Consider the following 22,604-nt stretch of genomic DNA (forward strand, 5'->3'; position numbering starts at 1 on the left):
TAGGATCTGCGGAGGCATCGGAATGGGTGTGAAAGAAAAGAGTCAGGGTGGACTCTGAGAGTTTTGATCTGAGCAACCAGAAAGATAGAGCTGCCATTTTCTATGATGGGTTTGCTGTGTGGAGCAGTTTGGGGATAAGAAACTCTATTTTGGACAGATTAATTTTAAAAACTTTATTTTGAAATGATTTCAGACTTAGGATAAAGTTAGAAGAACTGTGTGAAGAACCCTGTATACCTTCATCTAGATTCTCCATTTGTTACCATTGGGTTTTATTATATTTTCTTCTTGCTTTCCATATACATATACATATATATAATACATGTACATACATTTATATTGATTTATTCCTACCCCCAACCATTTGAGAGTTTCTTGCATACATATGTCCTGTTATCTCTACATATTTCAGTGAGTACCTCCTAAAAAGGAGATTCTCTTCAATATGCATAGTACAATGATAAAAGTCAGGAAAATTTTCACATTGATTTAATTACCTAATTTACAGTCCATATTCAGGTTGTGCCAGTTATCCCAATAATGTCCTTTAGAGGAATTTTTTCTGGTCCAGGAGCCAGAGTAAGATCATTTGTCATCACATTTCTTCAGTGTCCCAGTTTTACATTTTATTTTTTGATTGTGGTAAAATATACATAACATAAAATTACCATTTTCAGCATTTTTTTTTTTTTTTTTTTTGAGATGGAGCCTCCCTCTGTTGCCCAGGCTGGAGTGCAGTGGCGCCATCTCAGCTCACTGCAAGCTCCGCCTCCTGGGTTCATGCCATTTTCAGCATTTTTAAGTGTATAGTTTGGTGGCATTAAATACATTCACTTTGTTGTGCAGCCATCACCACCATCCATCTCCAGAGTGCTTTCATCTTCCCCAGCCAAAACTCCCTGCCAGTTAAACACTAACTCCACCTTGCCCCCTTCTTCCCACCCCAGCAGTCATCATTCATCTTTCTGTTTCCTGTAAGTTTATCTACTCCCTGGAGCCTCATATAAATGGAATCATATTGCATTTGACCTTTTGTCACTGGCTTATTTCACCCAGCATAATGTCCTCAAGCCCCAGGTTCATCCATGTTTAGTGTATATCAGAATTTCTTTTTGGGGGTGGGGGGTTGAGATAGGGTCTCACTCTGTTGCCGTGGGTGGCATGCAGTGGCATAATTATAGCTCACTGCAGCCTTGACCTCCTGGGCTCAAGCAATCCCCATGCTTTGACCCTCTCAAGTAGCTAGGGCTGCAAGCATGCACCAGCACACCTGGCTAAGTTTTCTTTTTTTTTTTTTTTTTTTTGAGACGGAGTCTCGCTCTGTCGCCCAGGCTGGAGTCCAGTGGCGCATCTCAGCTCACTGCAAGCTCCGCCTCCCGGGTTCATGCCATTCTCCTGCCTCAGCCTTCTGAGTAGCTGGGACTACAGGCGCCCACCACCGCGCCTGGCTGATTTTTTTTTTTTGTATTTTTAGTAGAGACGGGGTTTCACCGTCTTAGGACGGTCTCGATCTCCTGACCTCGTGATCTGCCCGCCTCAGCCCCCCAAAGTGCTGGGATTACAGGTGTGAACCACTGCACCCGGCCCACACCTGGCTAAGTTTTCTACTTTTGTAGAAACAGGGTCTCCCTGTGTTGCCCAGCCTGGTCTCAAACTTCTAGCCTCAAGCAATTGTCCAGGACCTCCAAGGTGCTGGGATTATAGGCCTGAGCCACTGTGCTTGGCCCTGGCTAATTTTTTTTAAAAAATCTTTTTGTAGAAGTGGGGTCTCGCCATGTTGCCCAGGCTCTCGTCCTTTTTAAGGCTGAATAATATTCCATTGTATGCATAGTTTGTTCATCCACTCAACATGGATGGATACTTGGGTTTCTTCCACTTTTTGGCTATTCTGAATAATGCTTCTGTGAACATGGGTCTCTTCAAATTCCTGCTATTGTTTTTTTAACCTGACATTGTGAACATATAAGTCTCTGTTTTCAATTCTTTTGGGTATGTGCCCAGAAATGGAATTGCTGGATCAAATGGTTATTCTATTTTTAACATTCCGAGGAACTGCAATAACTGTTTTCTGTAGTGGCTGTACCATTTTAAATTCCCATCAACAGTGTACAAGGGGCCTGGTGTGGTTTCTCTTGCCTGTAATCCTAGCACTTTGGGAGGCCTAGGCGGGTGGATCACTTGATGCCAGGAATTTGAGACAAGCCTGGCCAGCATGGTGAAATCCTGTTCTCTACAAAAAATACAAAAATTGGCCAGGTGTGGTTGTACACGCCTGTAATCCCAGCTACTTGGGAGGCTGAGGCAGGAGACTCACTTGAACCTGGGAGGCTGAGGTTGCAGTGAGCCGAGATCGCGCTGCTGCACTCCAGCCTGGTGGACAGAGTGAGACTCCATCTCAAAAAAAAAAAAAAAAAACTTAGCCCATTTAAAAGAGCAGCGTTTTTTTTTTTTTTTTTTTTTTGATTCTAGGCGTTTTAAAAATATGTTTTGGATATTAATCCCTTGATACGATTTGTAAATATTTTTCTTATTCTACAGGTTTTCTGTATTTTAAAGAAAAGCTTAAATTGTTATCTTTTATAAACTATAAAATTCACCTATGAAATGTACAATTCATTGGTTTTCGTGTATCTACAAAGCTATGTAATCATCAGCACTACTATGTAATTCCACAACATTTTAGTAAGTAATCCCCCAAAGAAACTCTGTACCTGTCAGCAGTCATTTCTCATTCTCCTCTCATCCCAGCCCCTGGAGACTATGGATCTACTTTCCCTATCAGTTTGTTTACTGTAGAAATTTGTTTTTGTGTTTTGAGATGGAATCTCGCCCTGTCACCCAGACGGGAGTGGAGTGGGGCTCACTGCAACCTCCGCCTCTTGAGTTCAAGTGATTCTCCTGCCTCAGCCTCCCTAGTAGCTGGGATTACAGGCACCTGCTACCACCCCAGCTAATTTTTGTATTTTTAGTAGAGATGGGGTTTTACCATGTTGTCCAGGCTGGTCTCGAAATCCTGACCTCAAGTGATCCACCTGCCTCAGCCTCCCAGAGTACTGGGATTACAGGCGTGAGCCACACGCCTAGCCAGCTTGTTTACTCTAGAAACTTCAAACAAATGCAGTCATACAATGTCTGGCTTCTTTCGCTTAGCATAATATTTTCAGGGATCATTCCATATTGCAGAATGTCCCAGGACCTCAGTCTTTTTCATTGCCAAGTAGTATTCTGTTGTATGGCTATATGCTACATTTTGTTTTTGTATTTGTCAGTTGATAGACATTTGGGTTGTTTCTACTTTTTGCCCATTAATCTGCAGGTTTATGTGTGGGTATACGTTTTCACTTTCTCAGGTATATAAGAGTGGAACTGCTGGGTCATATGGTAACGCCTCTATGTTTAACCTTTTAAGGAACTTGCAAACTATTTTGCATAATGTTGTACCATTTTGAATTCCCACTGGCAGTGTATGGTTCCAGTTTCTCTAGTTCTTCACTAATACTTGTCTGCCTGTGTTTGTATTAGAGCCGGGGTCTCACTATGTTACCCTAGGCTGGACTTGAACTCCTGGGCTCAGCAATCCTTCCACCTCAGCCTCCCGAGTAGCTGGGACTACAGCTCCTTGGCCCTGCTTGTCTTTTTAATTCTAGTCATCCTATTAGGTGTGAAGTGGCATCTCATTGTGGCTTTGATTTGCATTTGTCTAGTGACTGAAGATGTTGAGCATTTTTCACATGCTTATTATTGGGCATTTGTGTATCTTCTTCAGAGAAGTATCTGTTTAGGCTGGCCACGGTGGTGGCTCATGCCTGTAATCCCAGCACTTTGGGAGGCTGAGGCAGGCAGATCACCTGGGGTCAGGAGTTTGAGACCAGCCTGGCAAAAATGGCGAAACCTCGTCTCTACTAAAAATACAAAAATTAGCTGGGGGTGGTGGTGGGTGCCTGTAGTCTCAGCTACTCGGGAAGCTGAGGCACAATAATCACTTGAACTCGGGAGGTGGAGTTTACAGTGAGCTGAGATCGTGCCCCTGCACTCCAGCCTGGGCAACAGAGAGGGAGACTCTGTCTCAAAAAAAAAAAAAAAAAAAGGTGTCTATTTAGATCCTTTACCTATTTAAAAATTTGTCTTTTGGTTTTGAGCTGTAGAAGTTCTTTACATATTCCGGCTATGCACCCTTATCAGATACATGAGTTTCAAATATTTTCTCCTATTATGTGAGTTATCCTTTCACTTTCTTGATAAACGTGTTCTTTGAAACACAAGTTTATTTTTAATTTTTAATTTTTTTTTGTTTTTTGAGATGGAGTTTTGCTTTGTCGCCCAGGCTGGAGTGCAGTGGTGCGATCTTGGCTCACTGCAATCTCTGCCCCCTGGGTTCAAGTGATTCTCCTGCATCAGCCTCCCGAGTAGCTGGGATTACAGGCACTCACCACCGCACCTGGCTAATTTTTGTACTTTTAGTAGAGACAAGGTTTCACTATCTTGGTCAGGCTGGTCTTGAACTCCTGACCTCGTGATCCACCGGCTTTGGCCTCCCAAAGTGTTGGGATTACAGGCGTGAGCCACCGCGCCCAGCTGAAGCACAAGTGTTTTTAACTTTTAAGTTTAGTTTATCTGTGTTTTCTTTGGTTGCTTGTGCTTTGGTGTCATACCTAAGAAGTCATTGCCTGATCCAAGGTTATGAATATGTTTACACTTGTGTTTTCTTTTCTTTTTTCTTTTTGTTTTTTGAGACGGAGTCTCGCTCTGTTGCCCAGGCTGGAGTGCAGTAGCGTGATCTCGGCTCACTGCAAGCTCCGCCTCCCAGGTTCACGCCATTCTCCTGCCTCAGCCTCCCCAGTAGCTGGAACTACAGGCGCCCACCACCACGTCCGGCTAATTTTTTGTATTTTTAATAGAGACAGGGTTTCACTGTGTTAGCCAGGATGGTCTCAATCTCCTGACCTCGTGATCCACCCACCTTGGCCTCCCAAAGTGCTAGGATTACAGGCATAAGCCAACGCGCCCTGCCCACTTCTGTTTTCTTTTAAGAGTTTGCTAGTTTTAGCTTTCATGTTTTTTTTTGTTTGTTTGTTTGTTTGTTTGTTTGTTTTGAGACGGAGTCTTGCTTTGTTGCCCAGGCTGGAGTGCAGTGGCGCGATCTTGGCTCACTGCAAGCTCTGCCTCCTGGGTTCACGCCATTCTCCTGCCTCAGCCTCCTGAGTAGCTGGGACTACAGGTGCCCGCCACCACACCCGGCTAATTTTTTGTACTTTTAGTAGAGATGGGGTTTCACTGTGTTAGCCAGGATGGAGTTTTCAGGTCTTTAATCCGTATTGAGTTAATTTTGTATATGTTGCAAGGTAAGGGTCCAGCTTCCTTTTATTTGCATTTGGATATCCAGTTACACTAGCACCATTTGTTGATACTTCTTTCCCCATTGAATGCCTTGGCACTGTTGTCTAAAATCAGTTGTCCATTAATGTATGGGTTTCTTTTGGACTCTTAATTCTGTTTCATTGATATATATGTCTACCCTTTTGCCAGTACTACACAATCTTGATTATTTATTATTTATTTTTTGAGACAGGGTCTTGCTCTGTCACCCAGTCTGGACTACAGTGGTATGATCACAGCTCACTGCAGTCTCAACCTCCTGGGCTCAAGTGATCCTTGTGTTTCAGCCTCCTGACTAGCTGGAACTATAGGCGAGTGCCACCACACCTGGTTAATTTTTGTATTTTTTGTACAGATGGAATCTCACTGTGTTGCCCAAGCTGGTCTCAAACTCTTGGGCTGAAGTGATCCTCCTGTCCCAGCCTCCCAAAGTGTTGGGATTATAGGCATGAGCCACTGTGCTCAGCCTTGATTACATTAGTTTGGTAGTAAAATTTTACATTTCCATATGAATTTTAGGGTCAGCGTCTCAATTTCTGCAGAAAAGGGAGCTGGGATTTTGGTAAGGGTTGTGTCAAACCTGTAGATTAATTTGGGGGAGTATTGCCATCTTACCAAAACTAAGTCTTCCAATCCATGAACAGTGGAAAATAAGTAACATGTGGTGTGCTACTTTGGGATTGTGAATATTGTGTTCCTCATAAAAATTTCAACCAATAGTTTTTTTTTTGAGACAGAGTCTCGCTCTGTCACCCAGTTGGAGTACAGTTCAGTGGCAATCCCGGCACAACCCTTCTGCCTCAGCCTCCCATGTAGCTGGGATTACAGGTGCGTGCCACCACGCCCAGCTAATTTTTGTACTTTTAGTAGATATGGGTTTCACCATGTTGGCCAGGCTGGTCTCGAACTGCTAACCTCAAGTGATCCACCCGCCTTGGCCTCCCAAAGTGCTGGGATTATAGGCGTGAGCCACTGTGCCTGGCCCAAATGATGATTTCCTAATTCCTGAATTCCCTCTAATGTTATGAGTTGGTGGATGTGTAAGTTGCTCGTTATGCATCCAAGTGGAGATGTTGAGTGGGAAGGGTGGAGTTCAGGGAAAAATACAGGCTGGAGATTTAGATGTGGGAGTTGTCAGTCTACAGAAAGTTAAAGACATAAAGGCAGCAGTGGGGCCCCAAAGGCCCATGTCCCGTGTTGGCCATAGGGGCTTCACTGGGTCTGGGTTGGGGGTTGGGGTGACATTTTGGAGACAATGTATGGGCTCACTGGGTCCAGAAAGTACCATGGGTCTATGGAGGCTAGTACCGGGGGCCCCTGTTTTATGGGAAGTGGGGTTCTGTGGCAAGAAATGAAGAAATGTCCCTGTTCCATTTAAAACTGCCCCCGAAAGCCTTACTTCCTTTTTTTTTTTTTTTTTTTAGACTGAGCCTTGCTGTTTCCCAGGCTGGAGTACAGTGGTGTGATCTCAGCTCACTGCAACCTCCGCTTCTCAGGCTCAAGCGATTCTCCTGCTTCAGCCTCCTGAGTAGCTGGGATTACAGGCATGCACCACCACACCTGGCTAATTTTTTATTTTTTTTAAGTAGAGATGGGGTTTTTCCATGTTGGCCAGGATGGTCCTGAACTCCTGGCCTCAAGTGATTCACCCACCTCGGTCTCCCAAAGTTCTGGGATTACAGGCATGAACCATCGTGCCCAGCCTGAAAGCCTTACTTGTTAACCTGGCATTCAAGGCCAGTCTGGCCCCAGCCCCGCCTGGAGCAGCAGCATAGCCTTACACCTCTGCCACTGTGCTCACTGTGTCTTTCACTGCCATAGCTTGGTTCAAATATTGTCCATTCTGAAAGCCCAGCAAATATTGCCTTCTCTGCTAAGGTTCTTCATTTAGGAAATCATTCTTGAGGCTCTACTCTCTGCCAGGCACTGAGACCTGGTGAAGACTCTCTTCCCACCCTTGGGAGCCCACCGTCTTCTGTGTAGAGACAGATATTCACAAATCATCACATAGATATCAATAAAAGCATCATCACATCAGTGACAACAGCAAAGGAAAGCAACTCTTGAGCAGGGCGTTGGCACCGACCTGGCCTGGCCCAGGTGCTTGGCGGGATTTCCCTGGGGAAAGGCCACCTGTCCTGAGAGTGGAGGCAAGAGTGGATGTCAGCTGCAGCGGTGGAGGCCCGGGACACCCTGTGGGAGGCCCTGAGGCGGCCAAGGGCAGCTCTCACTGGAGGTGTGGCTATAGAGGTGGGTGGCACCCTCTAAGGCCTAGGTGAGGAGGCTGGGTTTAGTTTTTTTTTTTTTTTTTTTTTTTGAGACGGAGTCTCGCACTGTTACCTAGGCTGGAGTGCAGTGGCACCATCTTGGCTCACTGCAAGCTCCGCCTCCCAGGTTCATGCCATTCTCCTGCCTCATCCTCCCGAGTAGCTAGGACTACAGGCGCCCACTACCATGCCCTGCTAATTTTTTTGAATTTTTAGTAGAGATGGGGTTTCACCATGTTAGCCAGGATAGTCTTGATCTCCTGACCTTGTGATCCACCCGCCTCGGCCTCCCCAAGTGCTGGGATTACAGGCGTGAGCCAGCCACTGGCCTGGGTTTAGGGATTTTAAGCAAAGGGTGATGCAGCCCAGTCAGCATTTTGAAAATTCCCCTGGCTGCCATATGGTAGGACCAGGGGCAGCAAAAACCACACCAGCTTTTAGATCAGCCACAGATTCCGATGGGCAGGAGACTGTTTAGAATTGCTGTCGTAAAGCCCATTCTACTGCTGGTGCTAGAAACCTCATCTCAGTGGGTCTGTCCTCCACAGCATTTGCCCACGCAGACTCCGCGTGGTACTTGGCCCTCAGGCTCCTGGTGGCAGTGGCTTTGTCCTGCTGTCCTGTCTATAAGGTCTGGGGGCCCAGTGCTGTTCCTGGTGGTAGCTGAGCCTTCTCTGTGCTGACTCTGGAAACATACAACCTAGGGAGCTTGGGGTTCCAGAAGGGAAACCTGGGCCGTGTAGGATTCTCAGGGACCCACAGGTGGCTGACAGTCTCCTGTCCCCTCTGCTGCCTCTGTGGTCATATCCTGCAGCCTTTAGGAGGGCGCTTCCTGTCTGTCCCTGTCCTGGTTCCCTGGAGGACTAGGCTTTGGAAACACAGAAGCTGAGGACTCATTCCCAGCTTCTCTGGGAAGCTGCTGTCAGCCTTTCTCTGAAGTGACAAATGCGTCCCTGATGGAACAAGGTACAAGGACATGGGACATCATCTAAGTCATATTTTTGTGAAAACCATTTAATCTGAATCCAGCCATGAGAAAACATAAACCCAAATGGTGCACCATTCTATAGAGCACGCTTGGATACTTTAAAAACACCAACATCTCAGCCAGGCACGGTGGCTCACGCCTGTAATGCCAGCACTTTGGGAGGCCAAGGCGGGAGGATCACGTGAGGTCAGGAGTTCAAAACCAGCCTGGCCAATATGGTGAAACCCCATCTCTACTAAAAATACAAAATTAGCCAGGTGTGGTGGCGGGCACCTGTAGTCCCCAGCTACTTGAGAGGCTGAGGCAGGAGAATCTCTTGAACCCAGGAGGCGGAGGTTGCTGTGGGCCAAGATTGTGCCACTGCACTCCAGCCTGGGTGTTGCAGTGAGACTCCGATTCAAAACAAACAAAATATACTAAAACAAAACAACAAAACATCAACATCTCAAAAAACAAAACCAAAAAAGTAGGGAAATTTTGATTTTTAAAGAGACTAGAAGAACTAGAAGGACATGGTGGCCTGGCATGGTGGCTCACACCTGTGATCCCAGCACTTTGGGAGGCCAAGGCAGGAGAATCACTTGAGCCCATGAGTTTGAGACTAGCCTGGGCAACAAAGTGAGACTCCATCACTACAAAAAATTTTAAAATTAGCTGGGCATGGTGGCATGTACCTGTGGTCCCAGCTACTTGGGAGGCTGAGGCAGGAGGATTGATTGAGCCCAGTTGGTTGAGGCTGCAGTGAGCCATGATCACACCATTCTTTGCACTTCAGCCTGGGCAGCAGAGTGAGACCCTGTCTAAAAAAGAAAAGAAAAAACAAAACAAAACAAAACCAGACAGATAGACATGGTAACTGAAAGCAGTGACTGATCCTTAATGGTACCCTGGATGGATAAAAGGGAGAAGGTATAAGGGACAAGGTTGTGAGGGCACCTGGCGTATGGGCTGTGCTTTAGGCCATACTAATATGTGCGCCGAGTGCCCTTCTGGGTAAAGGAGGTGCTCCCTGGAACATTCCTTTCTTAAGTTTGAGGGTGGTGATGGTATTGTGGTTGTGCAGGAACGTCCTTGTGCCTGGGAGTTGCATGATGTGTTTTGGGGTGAAATATCAGTGTATGCCACTGACTCTCAGATGGCTCACGGGGAAAACAATGTGTATGTATCCGAGAGGGATAATGCCCATATGGGTGAAATATTGGTAATCGGTGACTCTGGCCGCCGGATATGTGTTCATTATTATACTGTTCCTTCAATGGAGGCGGCGTCTTCTCCACTGCTGTGCCAGGAAGGCTGGGCGTGGGGGTCCAGATTCTGTACATCAGACACCCCTACCCCATCTTGTGCTTAATAGAGTGCAGGATCCCTCCTGAGACCCTAATCTAACCCTCAAGTCCCTTCCCCTGCCACAGCAGAAGCAGGAAGGCTAAGGGTCCATCCCCAATCTCCATGGCCCATCCGGGAGAGCCGGCTGCTAGCTGCACCCCTAAACGTCTGCTTCAATGCCTGATGCAATCGGAAACCTCTTCACTTACCCTTCAAGTCACCCCCAGCTGGGTCTCAGGGGAGGGGTAGGTCTGGGAAGGCGCCAGCCCTGGAGTTAATCCAAGCCACGTGTGGTCACCAGATGCTTCGTCACTACTAACAGGTGTTGGGATCCACGGACAAGGGCTGCTCCAAGCATAGGGGTCCAGCCACAGTTCGGATGGGCTCCCAGGGGCCTCACTGGGGTGGGCCGGGTAGCCTGAACAAAGCTGCTGGGAAGGCAGCGTCCGTGCATCCCCTGGGCCTGAGATCACAAGCTTCTTGGCTGGCTTGGGCCAAGGGAGGAGACCAGGAATCTGTGGCTCCAGAGCCTGGCCAGAGAACTTTCTAAAAGGCATGTTCCAGCCGGGTGCGGTGGCTCACGCCTGTAATCCCAGCACTTTGGGAGGCCAATGGGGGCTGATCCTGAGGTCAGGAGTTCAAGACCAGCCTGGCCAACGTGGTGAAACCCCCCATCTCTACTAAAAATACAAAAATTAGCCGGGCATGATGGCAGGCGCCTGTAATCCCAGCTACTCGGGAGGCTGAGGCAGGAGAATTGCTAGAACCCAGGAGGCGTAGGTTGCAGTGAGCCAAGATCACGCCACTGCACTCCAGCCTGGGTGACAGAGGAAGACTGTCTCAAAAAACAAAAAAAAAAGGTATGTTCCTACCACCGGGGCTTGGCACCTCCTGCTTCTGCCAGGACTGCGTGCCACTCCCTCCCCGAAAGCTGGCTACCCACTCATCCTTCCGGTCTCCACCAGAACACTCCTGCCCAGGCTGGGTTTGGCGGTCGCGCTGCGGGGTCCTGCAGCCTCATTCTGCTGCGTCTTGTTTTTTACCACCTGTCGTTGACTTGACCTTATCTGTCACGTTCAATATCTGTCTCCCTCACCAGAGTGAGCTCTGCCCCAGCACTGGGCCTGTGGAGGAGGTGCTCTAGAGATGCGCTTAGGGCTCGCACCTGACAGAGTGGAAGCAGCTGCCAGGCATGGGGATACCGAGTACCCTGCCCTGAAGAATGTGCAGACTGTGGATCTGTGGAGGGTGTAAACTGTCCTCTGGGGTGGTCTTTATCAGCCTATCCTGGCTCCTGTGATAGTATCTGTCTTTCAAGGGTTTATTTCAAACAGGAAGCTGGTTAAGTGCTGCACACTCATTTTCGGGAGAGGGGACGGTCAGCTCCATCTTCCCGCCCCAGATCACAGAGCTGGCATCCCGGCTGGCACTCCCATCAGGCTGTCTCTACAGAACTGCCTTTTGGGAGGGGTCTGGTTCAGTTTCCTGGGCCCACTCTGCTCATCCCCCTGCAATAATGCCACAAGCCCTCGGTACACGTTACCTCATTTATTCTCACAACATGCCTGTGAGGTAGGGAGGGGCAGGGACTGTCCCCGTTTTACAGAGGAGGAAGTTGAGGCACACAGAGGTCAAGTGACTTGCCCAAGGTCACAGACGGCGGCCAAGCTGGAAATGGGCCCCGGAGCAGGCCCTTGGTTCACCTGGGGGGGGGGGGGGTCCCCCCTGCAGCAAGCGCCAGCCAAGAGGATGTCTTGGATGCCAAAGAGGCGCATACACAGCGTAGAGCAGCCCCTCGGGTACTGAGCTGGCTTCGGGGCTGAGCCCCTGCCCTCCCCCACCCCGCCCTGCAGGTCCGGGCCATTGCAGCTCAGGGCTCGTGACACCCTGGGAGTGGGATGGGGGGTGCAGGAGAGAGAGAAGGATAATTGGGGTAAAAAAAAAATAGAACAGAAAACTCAGAGGCTGGGCAGATGGGCCCTTAGGAGTGGGGGGGGGAGGGGGTGGAGACCAAAATAAAAGGGCTGCTTACACACAAGGTATATATTTTTACACACACTTGTACACACACCTAGATATAGTACATGTAAAAATATATGCTATTCACACACCCGCCTCCTGCCAGGTGCCCCGAGAGCCAGCGGCAGCGGTGCTGGGTGGGCATGGGTGAGCAGATGGGCGTTTGTTAACTATACACTCTAAGGTCTATGTGCATATGTACACATACATACAGACACCGCCACCCGCCCCTTGGGCACTGGACACAGGCGCGGCTGAGGACTGACAGCCCCCTGGAAGCCACTCGGAGTCCTAGATTTTGCTGAAGGAAGAAGGGGCTGGAGAAAATAAAAGGGCAAGAGTCTGGAGTGTGATAACTGTGGCTTCGTCTCAATTTCCCCCCCAAGACTAAACTTCCCTCATCTGCTCAGCGGTGAGTCCTGCCTGACACTACCCAGGGCTGGCGGGGCACCTCCCAGTGAGGCGCCTCTATCTGCGTGTGTGTGTGTGTGCGTGTGTGAGGTTGTGTGTGAGCACTTGGCGGGGGAGGGAGGGGACGTGTGTCCATCTCTCTGTCCTCTGGGCCCTCAACCGCAGAGAGGGCTGAGACCCAGAAAGCCGCTTGCCACAATGGTGACCAATGTGTGAGCTCTGAAGGGAAAAGAGAAAAACTAAGAATGAAAATCCAAGGTCAGAGTGGGGGTAGCTGGGGAAAGGAAGGACATGGCAGGTGCCCAAGGCTGCCCTTGGACTGTCGTCATCTTGTAAACAAGCTAGTGTGAGTTCTCATCAGATAGAACGAGTAAAAAGACCGCAGTCTGGAGGCTGGGCCGGGAGTTGCCGACGTCCATCTATCTAGTCCACCACGGCCAGCAAGAGGAAAAAAAAGTTTTCTAGTTTTGTGATTTTTGTTGATTTTTTTTGTGAGTAAAATCTTCATAACCTAAAGCTGGGAGGGACCCGAAAAAGCCAGATTGTGAGCCCTTGTGTGCGTCAATTTGAAAGTTGGCTCAGGGTCTCTAGACAGAATAACCACAGCAAAGGCTGAGAAAACTCTGTTCCGTTCGCACTTAGTTTTTGTGATTTTAATGATTTAAAATCGTTTCTTTCCTCCTGCACGGTCTCAGAGCCTGGTCTGGGCCTCCGGGACATAAATCTCGATGCTGTCCGCGCTCTCGGTGGCTGAGTTCTGCCGCACAGAAGCTGCCCGCTTGGCCGCCAGGAGTCTCTTGCGGGCCTCCTGGCGCTGCTTGTCGCTGGCGTCTGAGGCCTTGTCGCGGCTCACTGCCGGCTTGGATTTGGCTGGCTTCTTTGGGACCGGAGGGGGTGGTTTCTTCTCTTCCTTTAGTGAGACAGTGAGGAGAGAACAAAAATAAAATAAAGGTGCCACGTTTTGTGTGGCACTACCCCCACCATATGCCGGCAGCTGGAGTCTCCACCCCAGCCTCCCCGCATCGGGCGCAAGCAACACACACTTGGAATCAGGAAGCCACGAGAAGCGATGACAGTGGGAAGAGCACAAGGCACTGGAGCGGCCTAGACTCCGAGGGCGCTCGAGCAGGGGGGACGGGCAGATCCCCGTGTCCACCCTCATGTTGAACCACTGGGAGCCTGAGACTTGGGCAGGAGCTAGCCCGAGTCACACCCAGAGACAAGTTTAGGGCTTCAGGTCCCACTTTACAGGCTATTCTAGGGGATTAGACAGGGCCACGGTTCAACAGGGGTCACTGGTTCTGGTTTGCAGAAGGAAGCCTCAGGGAAGAGGCTGGCTACCACAAGGTCACAGAGCTGGCTCCAGACCTCAGGACTCCTGGCAGCAGGGCCCCAGGAGAAGGGACCATTTTCCTGCCTCCTCTGTTATAATGTGATTGAGGCTGTGGGCATGCCTCTCCCAGGATCCCCTTTTCTGGACATGCAGGGCAGGACACATGCTTCAGGGGCAGCCTCAACTACACGGAGCAAGCGGCATGCCAGAAAAGTGCCAAGCATGGACCCCACGCAGTGATGGACGCGAGCCCCCAGCTCAAAGACGACACATGGAGAAGGGAGCCAAGCAGCACTGACCGATGTGGGCAGCGTTATTGCCGACCAGGAATTTGTCCCTGGACTTCCCCTCCGCACTGCTCCATGCTCACCTTCCTCTTCTCGGGGGTCTCCACCAGCTGCCAGCTGTTGGCCTTGAGGTGGTAGAGTTCGTCGAACTTCATGCTGATGTCCTCGATGGACAGCTGTAGCAGGTCCCAGAACCCTGCTAGGTCCTGGGCTGTGGGGCGTGGGTTGGCATCAGGGTTCTGTGGGCCAGATGGGGATCAGTGGGGCCGGCTCAGCAGAGGCTTGTCCTGCTCCCCCCGACCCCCCCAACAAGCAGGGTTCCTCTGGGCCCTGCCAGTGCCCGTGGGGGCTCTTGAGGCCTAGTGTCTGGGTCAGTATCTGTATGAATGAATTTAAGCCAGTTCGGGTCAGCACCAGCCCTAGTGGTGGGGATCTTTCTTTGGAGGATAGTCTAAGGGCTGTGGCGAGGAAAGCACTCCTGTCCCTAATGTATGTGTATGCTAGCAGATGGGTGTTCTCTTTTTGGACGGAAGAAACAAGTTCTTGGCCATGGTGTGACAGTGACACCGAGAAGCCCGATTCACTCCCAGGTGGGGAAGGTCACAGAATCTGTGTTGTTTCCCTCGTGTCACTCTGTTCCATGACAACGCAACCCCCAGGTCTCTCTAGGTCTTGGAGACAAACACTCTCCACTGCCTCCCGCTGGGAGCACACACATTCCCACAGGCAGAACAGCCCAGGACTTTGCTTCTGACCCTGGCAGGGCCAGCCCTCCTAACAGGTAAGAGGGAGGGAGAAAGCCAAGCCACCAATCCCAGCAGTGGGATTTTTTTTTTTTTTTTTTTTTTTTTTTTTTTTTGAGACAGAGTCTCTCTCTGTCGCCCAGGCTGGATGCAGTGGCGCGATCTCGGCTCACTGCAAGTTCCGCCTCCTGGGTTCACGCCATTCTCCTGCCTCAGCCTCCCTTGTAGCTGGGATTACAGGTGTACGCCACCACGCCCGGCTAATTTTGTATTTTTAGTAGAGATGGCGTTTCTCCATGTTGGTCAGGCTGGTCTTGAACTCCTGGACCTCAGGTGATCCGCCCGCCTTAGCTTCCCAAGTGCTGGGATTACAGGCGTGAGCCACTGTGCCCGGCCAATACAGAATATATTTTATATAAATAAACCAGTGCTAATTGACTTTACCATCCATGTGGCTGTTTCAACATGGAAAAATACTAGAAGTCTGATAGGGCCGCTTTTGCCCCCTTTCTTGTGCTAGACAGACACTGACACACATTGCCACTGTCCTTCCAACACCATGAGGAAGCCGCACTGTGTGTGTGTTACAGAGGAGGGCACAGAGGCTTCGAGGGGCTGGCAGAGTGTAGTGGGCAGCCAAAGGCTGGAAGCCCTGCTGTGGAGGAAGGAGAATCACACTCACCAAGTTTTGCTCACAGAGGCCCCGGAACTGCTGGAATTTCTGGGACATCAGTAGCTGGGCACTGCCCACAGCACTGAGGACTTTTCCTAAGACTGAGAAACAGAGGGTGGAAAAAGACTGATTTAGCACAGCACAGGGTTTGGTGGGATGGCATCATGCTTCTAATCTCCCCCCACACTCCCTTAGGGTAGAACTCATTATTTCATGATGGCGGTGGTCTTCATTTTATCTAAACGTTAATCCATTCTCATTGAGAAAAACACAAACAATATAAAGTGAACCCCATCCCATTTCCTGAGCACATGTTATGGCAACAAATATGAAAACTGAGTGTAAATGTAAAACATTTTCCAGAAAAACATAAATCATGGTCTTAAGAAGAGAGGCTGGGTACAGTGGCTCACGCCTGTCATCCCAGCACTTTGGGAGGCTAAGGCAGATCACCTGAGGTCAGGAGTTAAAGACCAGCCTGGGCAGCATGATGAAATCCTGTCTCTACAAATATATGAAAATTAGCCGGGCATAATGGCAGATGCCTGTAATCCCAGCTACTCAGGAGGCTGAGGCAGGAGAATCATTTGAACCCAGGGGGCAGAGGTTACAGTGAGCCAAGATGGTGCCACTGCACTCCAGCTTGGGTGACAGAGGGAGACTCAGTCTCAAAATAAAAATCTGATTAGACTCATAAGTATTTTTAAGAAACTGAAGCAGAACTCTTCTCAGAAAAAGGAACTTGGTGTAAGTAGTTTTACAGCTGAGGTACTAAAAACTTTCAAGGAACAGGAAATCCCTTTTTCATATATTCTGTTCCAGAGATTAAATAAACATGGAAAATGATGCAACTTGTTTTAGGAACTCTGACAGCAGATAGGACATGCCAAGAATGGACCACTTTCACTAACAAATGTAGAAGTCTTAAAAGTATAAACAAATAGGATCAGAAGAATTGTAAAAAATAAACATCCTAATCGAGAAGTCTTTAACCCAGGAATACAAGGTTGATCTTGTATTGTGACTTCCAGTTTTAAAATGCTGGCATCAGCCGGGCATAGTGGCTCATGCCTGTAATCCCAGCACTTAGGGAGGCAGGAGGTCCCCACCAAAAATACAAAAAATTAGCTGGGTGTGCTGGTGCGCATCTGTGGTCCCAGCTACCTGGGAGGCAGAGGCTGTGGTGAGCTTAGACCTGAACCTGGGAGGTGGAGGTTGCAGTGAGCCAAGATCACGCCCACTACACTCCAGCGTGGGTGGCAGAGTAAGACTCCATCTCAAAAACCAAACAAAAAAAAGTAGCACACCCAATAATCTCTTATTTGAAATTAAAAAAAGAGGCTTGGGCATAGTGGCTCAGACCTATAATCCCAGTACTTTAGGAGGCTTGAGGCAGGAGGATCACTTGAGCCCAGGAGTTCAAGACCAGCCTGGGGAACAAAGTGAAACCCTCTCTCTATGAAAAAATTTAAAAATTAGCTGGGTGTGGTAGTGGATGCCCATAGTCCCAGCTGTCCAGGAGGCGGGGCGGGAGGATTGTTTGAACCCAGGGTTTCAAGGCTGCAGTGAACTATGATGGCACCCCTGCATTCCTCTAACCTGGGTGACAGAGCAAGACCCTGTCTCAAAAACAAAAGAGTGTGGACTGCAGCAAGAGCTTTCCTGAACCTAGCCGGCAACAAGGAGAATGACACTGGTGGGGAGGTCCTGCACTGTGAGGAGCCCTGTAGTTGCCTGTGGAGAAGAAAAGCCTGATAGAACTCTCCCAGGCACCCGTTCCCATGTACAGATTCCTGCCAGCCTGGGACACAGTCCTGGCCCCTCTCTCACAATGATCTACTTACAAGAGCTCATCAAGGAAGAATTCACCTCATTAAGAAATTAGTAATTAAAAGGAAACTGACACAGGAGTTCAAGACATTACAGGAACAGCAAATGGCACATGAATACTTACCAGAAATTGTTGCCAGGGAATAGATGAAAATTGTAACATCCATGAATATGTAAAAGAGTTCAAAGCAGAGACAGTAAGACAATGGAAGGAGATAAAACAGGGGCTCTGGAACTAGAGCAGGAGGAAAATCAGGCCATCGCAGAAACAAGGCCACCCTGGAGGTCACACAGAGATTGAACCCTGCTGAGGACTTGTCCTGAGTAGCAGAGCCCTACAGGGAGAGGAGGGCTGAAAGGCTTCAGGTACAAAATGCTTCAGCTGCCCCAGGAATAGAATAAAACTTTTATTTTAAACGAATAGTAGTTAAGCTGGGGGGGGGAATAAAATGAGCCCCCCAGGGTAGACAGTGGGGACCTGTGTCTGGCTTAGTTTAAAGAAGAATGGGAATAAAAGGGAGTCTTTCCTAAAAAATTATTATATAAGACTGCACCTGGGTACTTTATCTTTTTAGAAACAGAAGTAGGGACTAAGTACTAAAAAAGAAAAACTACTAAAAAGAGATTCAGAGACATGGAAGAGAAAGAACATACATCTATCAGAGTTCTAAAAGGGGACAGAGAGATGGGAGAAATCAGAGGGATTATGGTTATGAATATGGAGGCTCATGCCTGTAATCCCAGCACTTTGAAAGGCAAAGGCTAAGGCAGGCAGATCACTTCAGCTGGGTTTATTCTGAGAATGCAAGACTGATTCAACATTGACAATTGTAATCACTTCTGATTCTGGCTAAGACAAACCAGTGAGTGTCAGACAAGCTGACTTCTCCCACCCACCAACAAATTAAAAAAAAAAAATCAGTAACAACAACTCATTTTCAAAACATTCAGAAACTACTAGGCCGGGCACGGTGGCTCACACCTGTAATCCCAGCACTTTGGGAGGCTGAGGTGGGTGGATCACCTGAGGTCAGGAGTTTGAGGTCAACCTGGCCAACATGTTGAAACCTCATCTCTACTAAAAATACAAAAATTAACCGGGTGTGGTGGCACACGCCTGTAGTCCAAGCTACTCGGGAGGCTGAGGCAGGAGAATCGCTTGAACCCAGGAGGCAGAGGCTGCAGTGAGCCGAGATTGTGCCACTGCACTCCAGCCTGGGTGACAGAGCAAGACTGTCTCAAAAAAAAAAAAAAAAAAAAAGAAAAACTACCAGCACAACCAGAATTTGAGAGGTCAAGATCCCAATGAGAAATAAGATATAGTCAAGTCTGATATTATCTATCACCCGTGAGCTGGGGGCCCATAAGACATCTCCCAATTCAAAAGAAGCTGAGCAGAGCTTGTGGCAGTTTCATGGGAACAGAGACAAAAACTGGAATTCAGGGCTACCAAGGCAGACAGCACTTGGAAAGTACATTAGGCTGAGCAAAGCTTCCAGTAGTCTTGAGGTATTCTTGAGACGGAAACTGGAGCTCAGAGTCTGCCATGAAGGAGGGGCTTGGAAAACACCACTGGCTACTGCTGTGACCTCCGAGGTGTGCACATCGGGATTGGGCGCCAACTAGAAATAGATGAGCTGTCACAAGCACCCAGCTCGGAATCACTGTCAGAAAAACCCTGCCCTGAATCACCTCAATACCATTCAGATTAAATTGATTTCGCCATACACTAATTACCTGTAAGAAGCAAAAGTAAATTCTTAAAGAGCAGAAAATCATCCTGAGCCTCAAATTACCTCTAGTTTTCAAATGTAATTTCTGACACTGAACAGAAATTACCAGGCACACCAGGAGATATGACGAAATAATTGTACACCAAAAGAAAAAATAAAGAGACCTACAGGGTCTGGACCTACAGAGTTACTGGAGGAGGGCTTTAAAATAACTGTAAATATATACATATACAAGAAAACAGATGAAGAATATTAGCAGAGAACCAGAATTTATCAAAAAAGTACCAAACGAAAAGTCTAGAAGAAGTATATTACTGAAGTTAAGAATGTTAACAGATGGTTTTTTAAAATTATTTTTTTTTTTCGAGATGGAGTCTTGTTCTGTCGCCCAGGCTGCAGTGCAGTGGCGCTATCTCAGCTCACTGCAACCTCCGCCTCCCAGGTTCAAGAAATTCTTCTGCCTCAGCCCTCTGCGTAGCTGGGATTACAGGTGCCCGCCACCATGCCTGGCTAATTTTTAGTAGAGACGGGGGTTCACCATGTTGGCCAGGCTGGTCTTGAACTCCTGACCTCGTGATCTGCCTGCCTCAGCCTCCCAAAGTATTGGGATTACAGGTGTGAGCCACCACGCCTGGCCAACAGATGGGTTTAATAGATTTGTCATAGCTGAACTATAAAATAATCTGGTAGGAAATAATCCAGACTGAGGCCTAAAGGTAAAAAATAAAACAATAAAGAGACAAGACAGTCAGTCGAACATATGTGTAATTAGAGTCCACAATTAGAGAAGAAGTAAAATGGAGCAGAAATTGGAGTAAGGAATGGCCAGGACTTTTCTGAAATTTATGAAAGATATTATAGTTCAAGATTCAAGAAGCCCTGTGAATATGAGGCAGGAGAAATAAAAGGAAAATCACACCTAGATCTCATAGTAAAACTGGTAAAACTCAAACACAAGGAGAAAATCTTAAAAGCAGATAGAGGGGATAAAATTAATCTTCAGAAGAGCAGCAGGAAGACTGACAGCTTACTTTTCAATAAAAAGGCTGGAAATCAGAAGACAATCAAAGACACATTTAGGCCTGGCACCGTCTGATCTCAGCACTTTGAGAGGCTGAGGTGGGAATATCGCCTAAGGCCAAGGAGTCTGAGATCACAGGGCTGCACCACCACACCCAGTTATTTAAAAAATGTTTTTTGTAGAGACCCAGTCTCGCTTTGTTGCCTTGGCTGGTCTCAAACTCCTGGGTTTAAACAGTGCCCCCATCTTGGCCTCCCAAAGTGCTAGGATTACAGGCATGAGCCACTGTGCCTGGCTTTATTTTTTTAATGGCGCAATATAAGCATGTTTATATGTTGTTGAGAATGACTTTGTTAGAAAAAGGGAGCTTATTATGCTGGAGAGAAAATGGTCCACTGTTGGGGTTATCCTTAGGTGAGAAGGAATCGAATTAGTGCCCAAGTAGAGAACTTGATGCCCAGCCACAAGACCCCGTCTCTACAGAAAATAAAAAAATTAAACCAGGTGTGGTGGTGTGTGCCTGTAGTTTAGCTACTCAGGAGGCTGAGGTGGGAGGACTGCTTTAGCCCAGGAGATTGAGGCTGCGGTGAGGTATGATTGCGCTACTACACTGGAGCCTGATCGAGACCTTGTGTCTTTTTTTTTTTTTTTTTTGAGATGGCGTCTGGCTCTGTCGCCCAGGCTGGAGTGCAGTGGCACAATCTCGGCTCACTGCAAGCTCCGCCTCCCAGGTTCACGCCATTCTCCTGCCTCAGCCTCCCAAGTAGCTGGGACTACAGGTGCCCGCCACTACACCCGGCTAATTTTTGTATTTTTAGTAGAGACGGTGTTTCACCGTGTTAGCCAGGATGGTCTTGATCTCCTGACCTCGTGATCCACCCGCCTCAGCCTCCCAAAGTGCTGGGATTACAGGCATAAGCCACCGCGCCCGGCTGTATTTTTTATAGAGATACAAAATATAAAATTAGCCAGGCATGGTGTTTCATGTGGGGTGTTTTACATGGTGTTTCGTGGGGTTTCACTATGTTGCCCAGGCTGGTCTTGAACTTTTGGGATCAAGTGATCCACCTGCCTCAGCCTCCCAAAGTGTTGGGACTACAGGCATAAGCCACTGTGCCCAGCCATACACAGAACTTTCGATTTTTTTTCCTTCATATCTAACAGCAACTTTATTCAGAGGAAATGAAACACTATGCCTTTAGGCATAGTGTGAACTTCCCAGGACAAAGTACTGTCAATTTTTTTTTTTTTCCTGAGATGAAGTCTAGCTCTGTTGCCCAGACTGGAATGCAGTGGCACAATCTGGGCTCACTGCAACCTCTGCCTCCCGGGTTCAAGTGATTCTCTGGTCTCAGCCTTCCAAGTAGCTGGGATTACAGGTGCACACCACCACGCCTGGCTAACTTTTTGTATTTTAGTAAAGATGGAGTTTCACCATGTTGCCCAGGCTGGTCTCGAACTCCTGAGCTCAGGCAATCCACCCACCTCGGCTCCCAAAGTGCTGGGATTACAGGCATGAGCCACTGCACCCAGCCAGTACTGTCACATTAAAACTCTGAGGCATGGCATGCAAAGTACTATAATCCTACAACAAGTTATACTAGGATCAGGATTGGAATAAGGATTTCTGTTGTTAGCATTATGCCAACTCTCTATAATGTGCACACTGTCTACTAAGCACAGCATAGGCTTCTGAAAACAAGTGATCTGTGTGGACCTTTTATTTTTAACTGAGCACATAGCCTGGAATCAAGCATTTCCTAGACTCCCCTGCAGCAAGATATGCATAGTTGTATGTCTAAATTCTGGCCAAAGCAGTGGAAGCAGAAGCAGTGCGTGGGCCAGCTTGTTCTCCTTTGCTGTCGGTTCCTTTTGCTGGCTGGAATGCACTTAGGATGCTGGGATCCAGCAGCACTCTGACAGTTGAGAAGATCTTATCAATGAAAGCCAATTAATGGCATCAAACCGCAAGGAAACAAAAAAGCCTGTGGCTCCACCATCACTATCTCAGACATTCTTGAGAATGAAATAAACAGTCTTGTTTAAATCACTTTTTAGAAAAGTTTTAGTGTTATTTGTAGGCAAACATAATCCCAACTAATACAGCCTGAAAACTAGTAGGGTTTGTAAAAGGAGTGAGGAGAGGAGTTAATCCAAAAGAAGGGAAGAAAGAGGAAAAAAGATACCTCAGAAAAGGAGGGTGGGCTCAGTGGTTCACGCCTGTAATTCCAACACTTTGGGAGGCCCAGGTGGGAGGACTGCTTAAGGCTAGAAGTTTGAGACCAGCCTGGGCAACATAGTGAGAGCCCGTCTCTATTTAAATAAATAAATTAAAATACATTTAAAAAGCACAAATCCCCCAAAATAACATGGTAAGAATAAACCTAAATATACAGAAATGACCTTGTAAAAATGGACTACATTACCTATTTCTAAAATAAAAATCAGGAAACTGGATAAAACATAAAATCCAGGTATATGCTGATTACAAGAGACATGATTAATAAGGACAGTGAAAGGTTAAAAGTAAATGGATGGAAAGAGATATACCAGACAAACACTAATCAAAGGAAGTCTGCTACTGTAATAGTCATAAT

The 22,604-nt window shown here is 47.8% G+C and overlaps 1 protein-coding gene across 14 annotated transcripts in view; it reads right to left on the reverse strand.

The window, feature by feature from the left end:
* Positions 1–11,490: 11,490 nt before the first annotated feature.
* DLGAP4 (DLG associated protein 4) overlaps positions 11,491–22,604 on the reverse strand; it is a 223,385-nt gene continuing 212,271 nt past the window's right edge. For 13 of the 14 annotated variants that reach the window (XM_055265148.2, XM_055265149.2, XM_055265145.2 and 10 more), the window contains 3 exons: positions 15,433–15,524; positions 14,091–14,246; positions 11,491–13,297 (listed from right to left, as the gene is read on the reverse strand). In XM_055265148.2, the coding sequence (XP_055121123.1) occupies positions 13,079–13,297; positions 14,091–14,246; positions 15,433–15,524 (467 nt within the window). In that variant the 3' untranslated portion in view covers positions 11,491–13,078. Of the gene's footprint in view, positions 13,298–14,019; positions 14,247–15,432; positions 15,525–22,604 lie in introns of all 14 variants that reach the window. The other variant, XM_055265147.2, reaches the window with a different exon arrangement.

Source organism: Symphalangus syndactylus, chromosome 24 (assembly GCF_028878055.3).
Source record: "Symphalangus syndactylus isolate Jambi chromosome 24, NHGRI_mSymSyn1-v2.1_pri, whole genome shotgun sequence".
NCBI lineage: Eukaryota > Metazoa > Chordata > Mammalia > Primates > Hylobatidae > Symphalangus > Symphalangus syndactylus.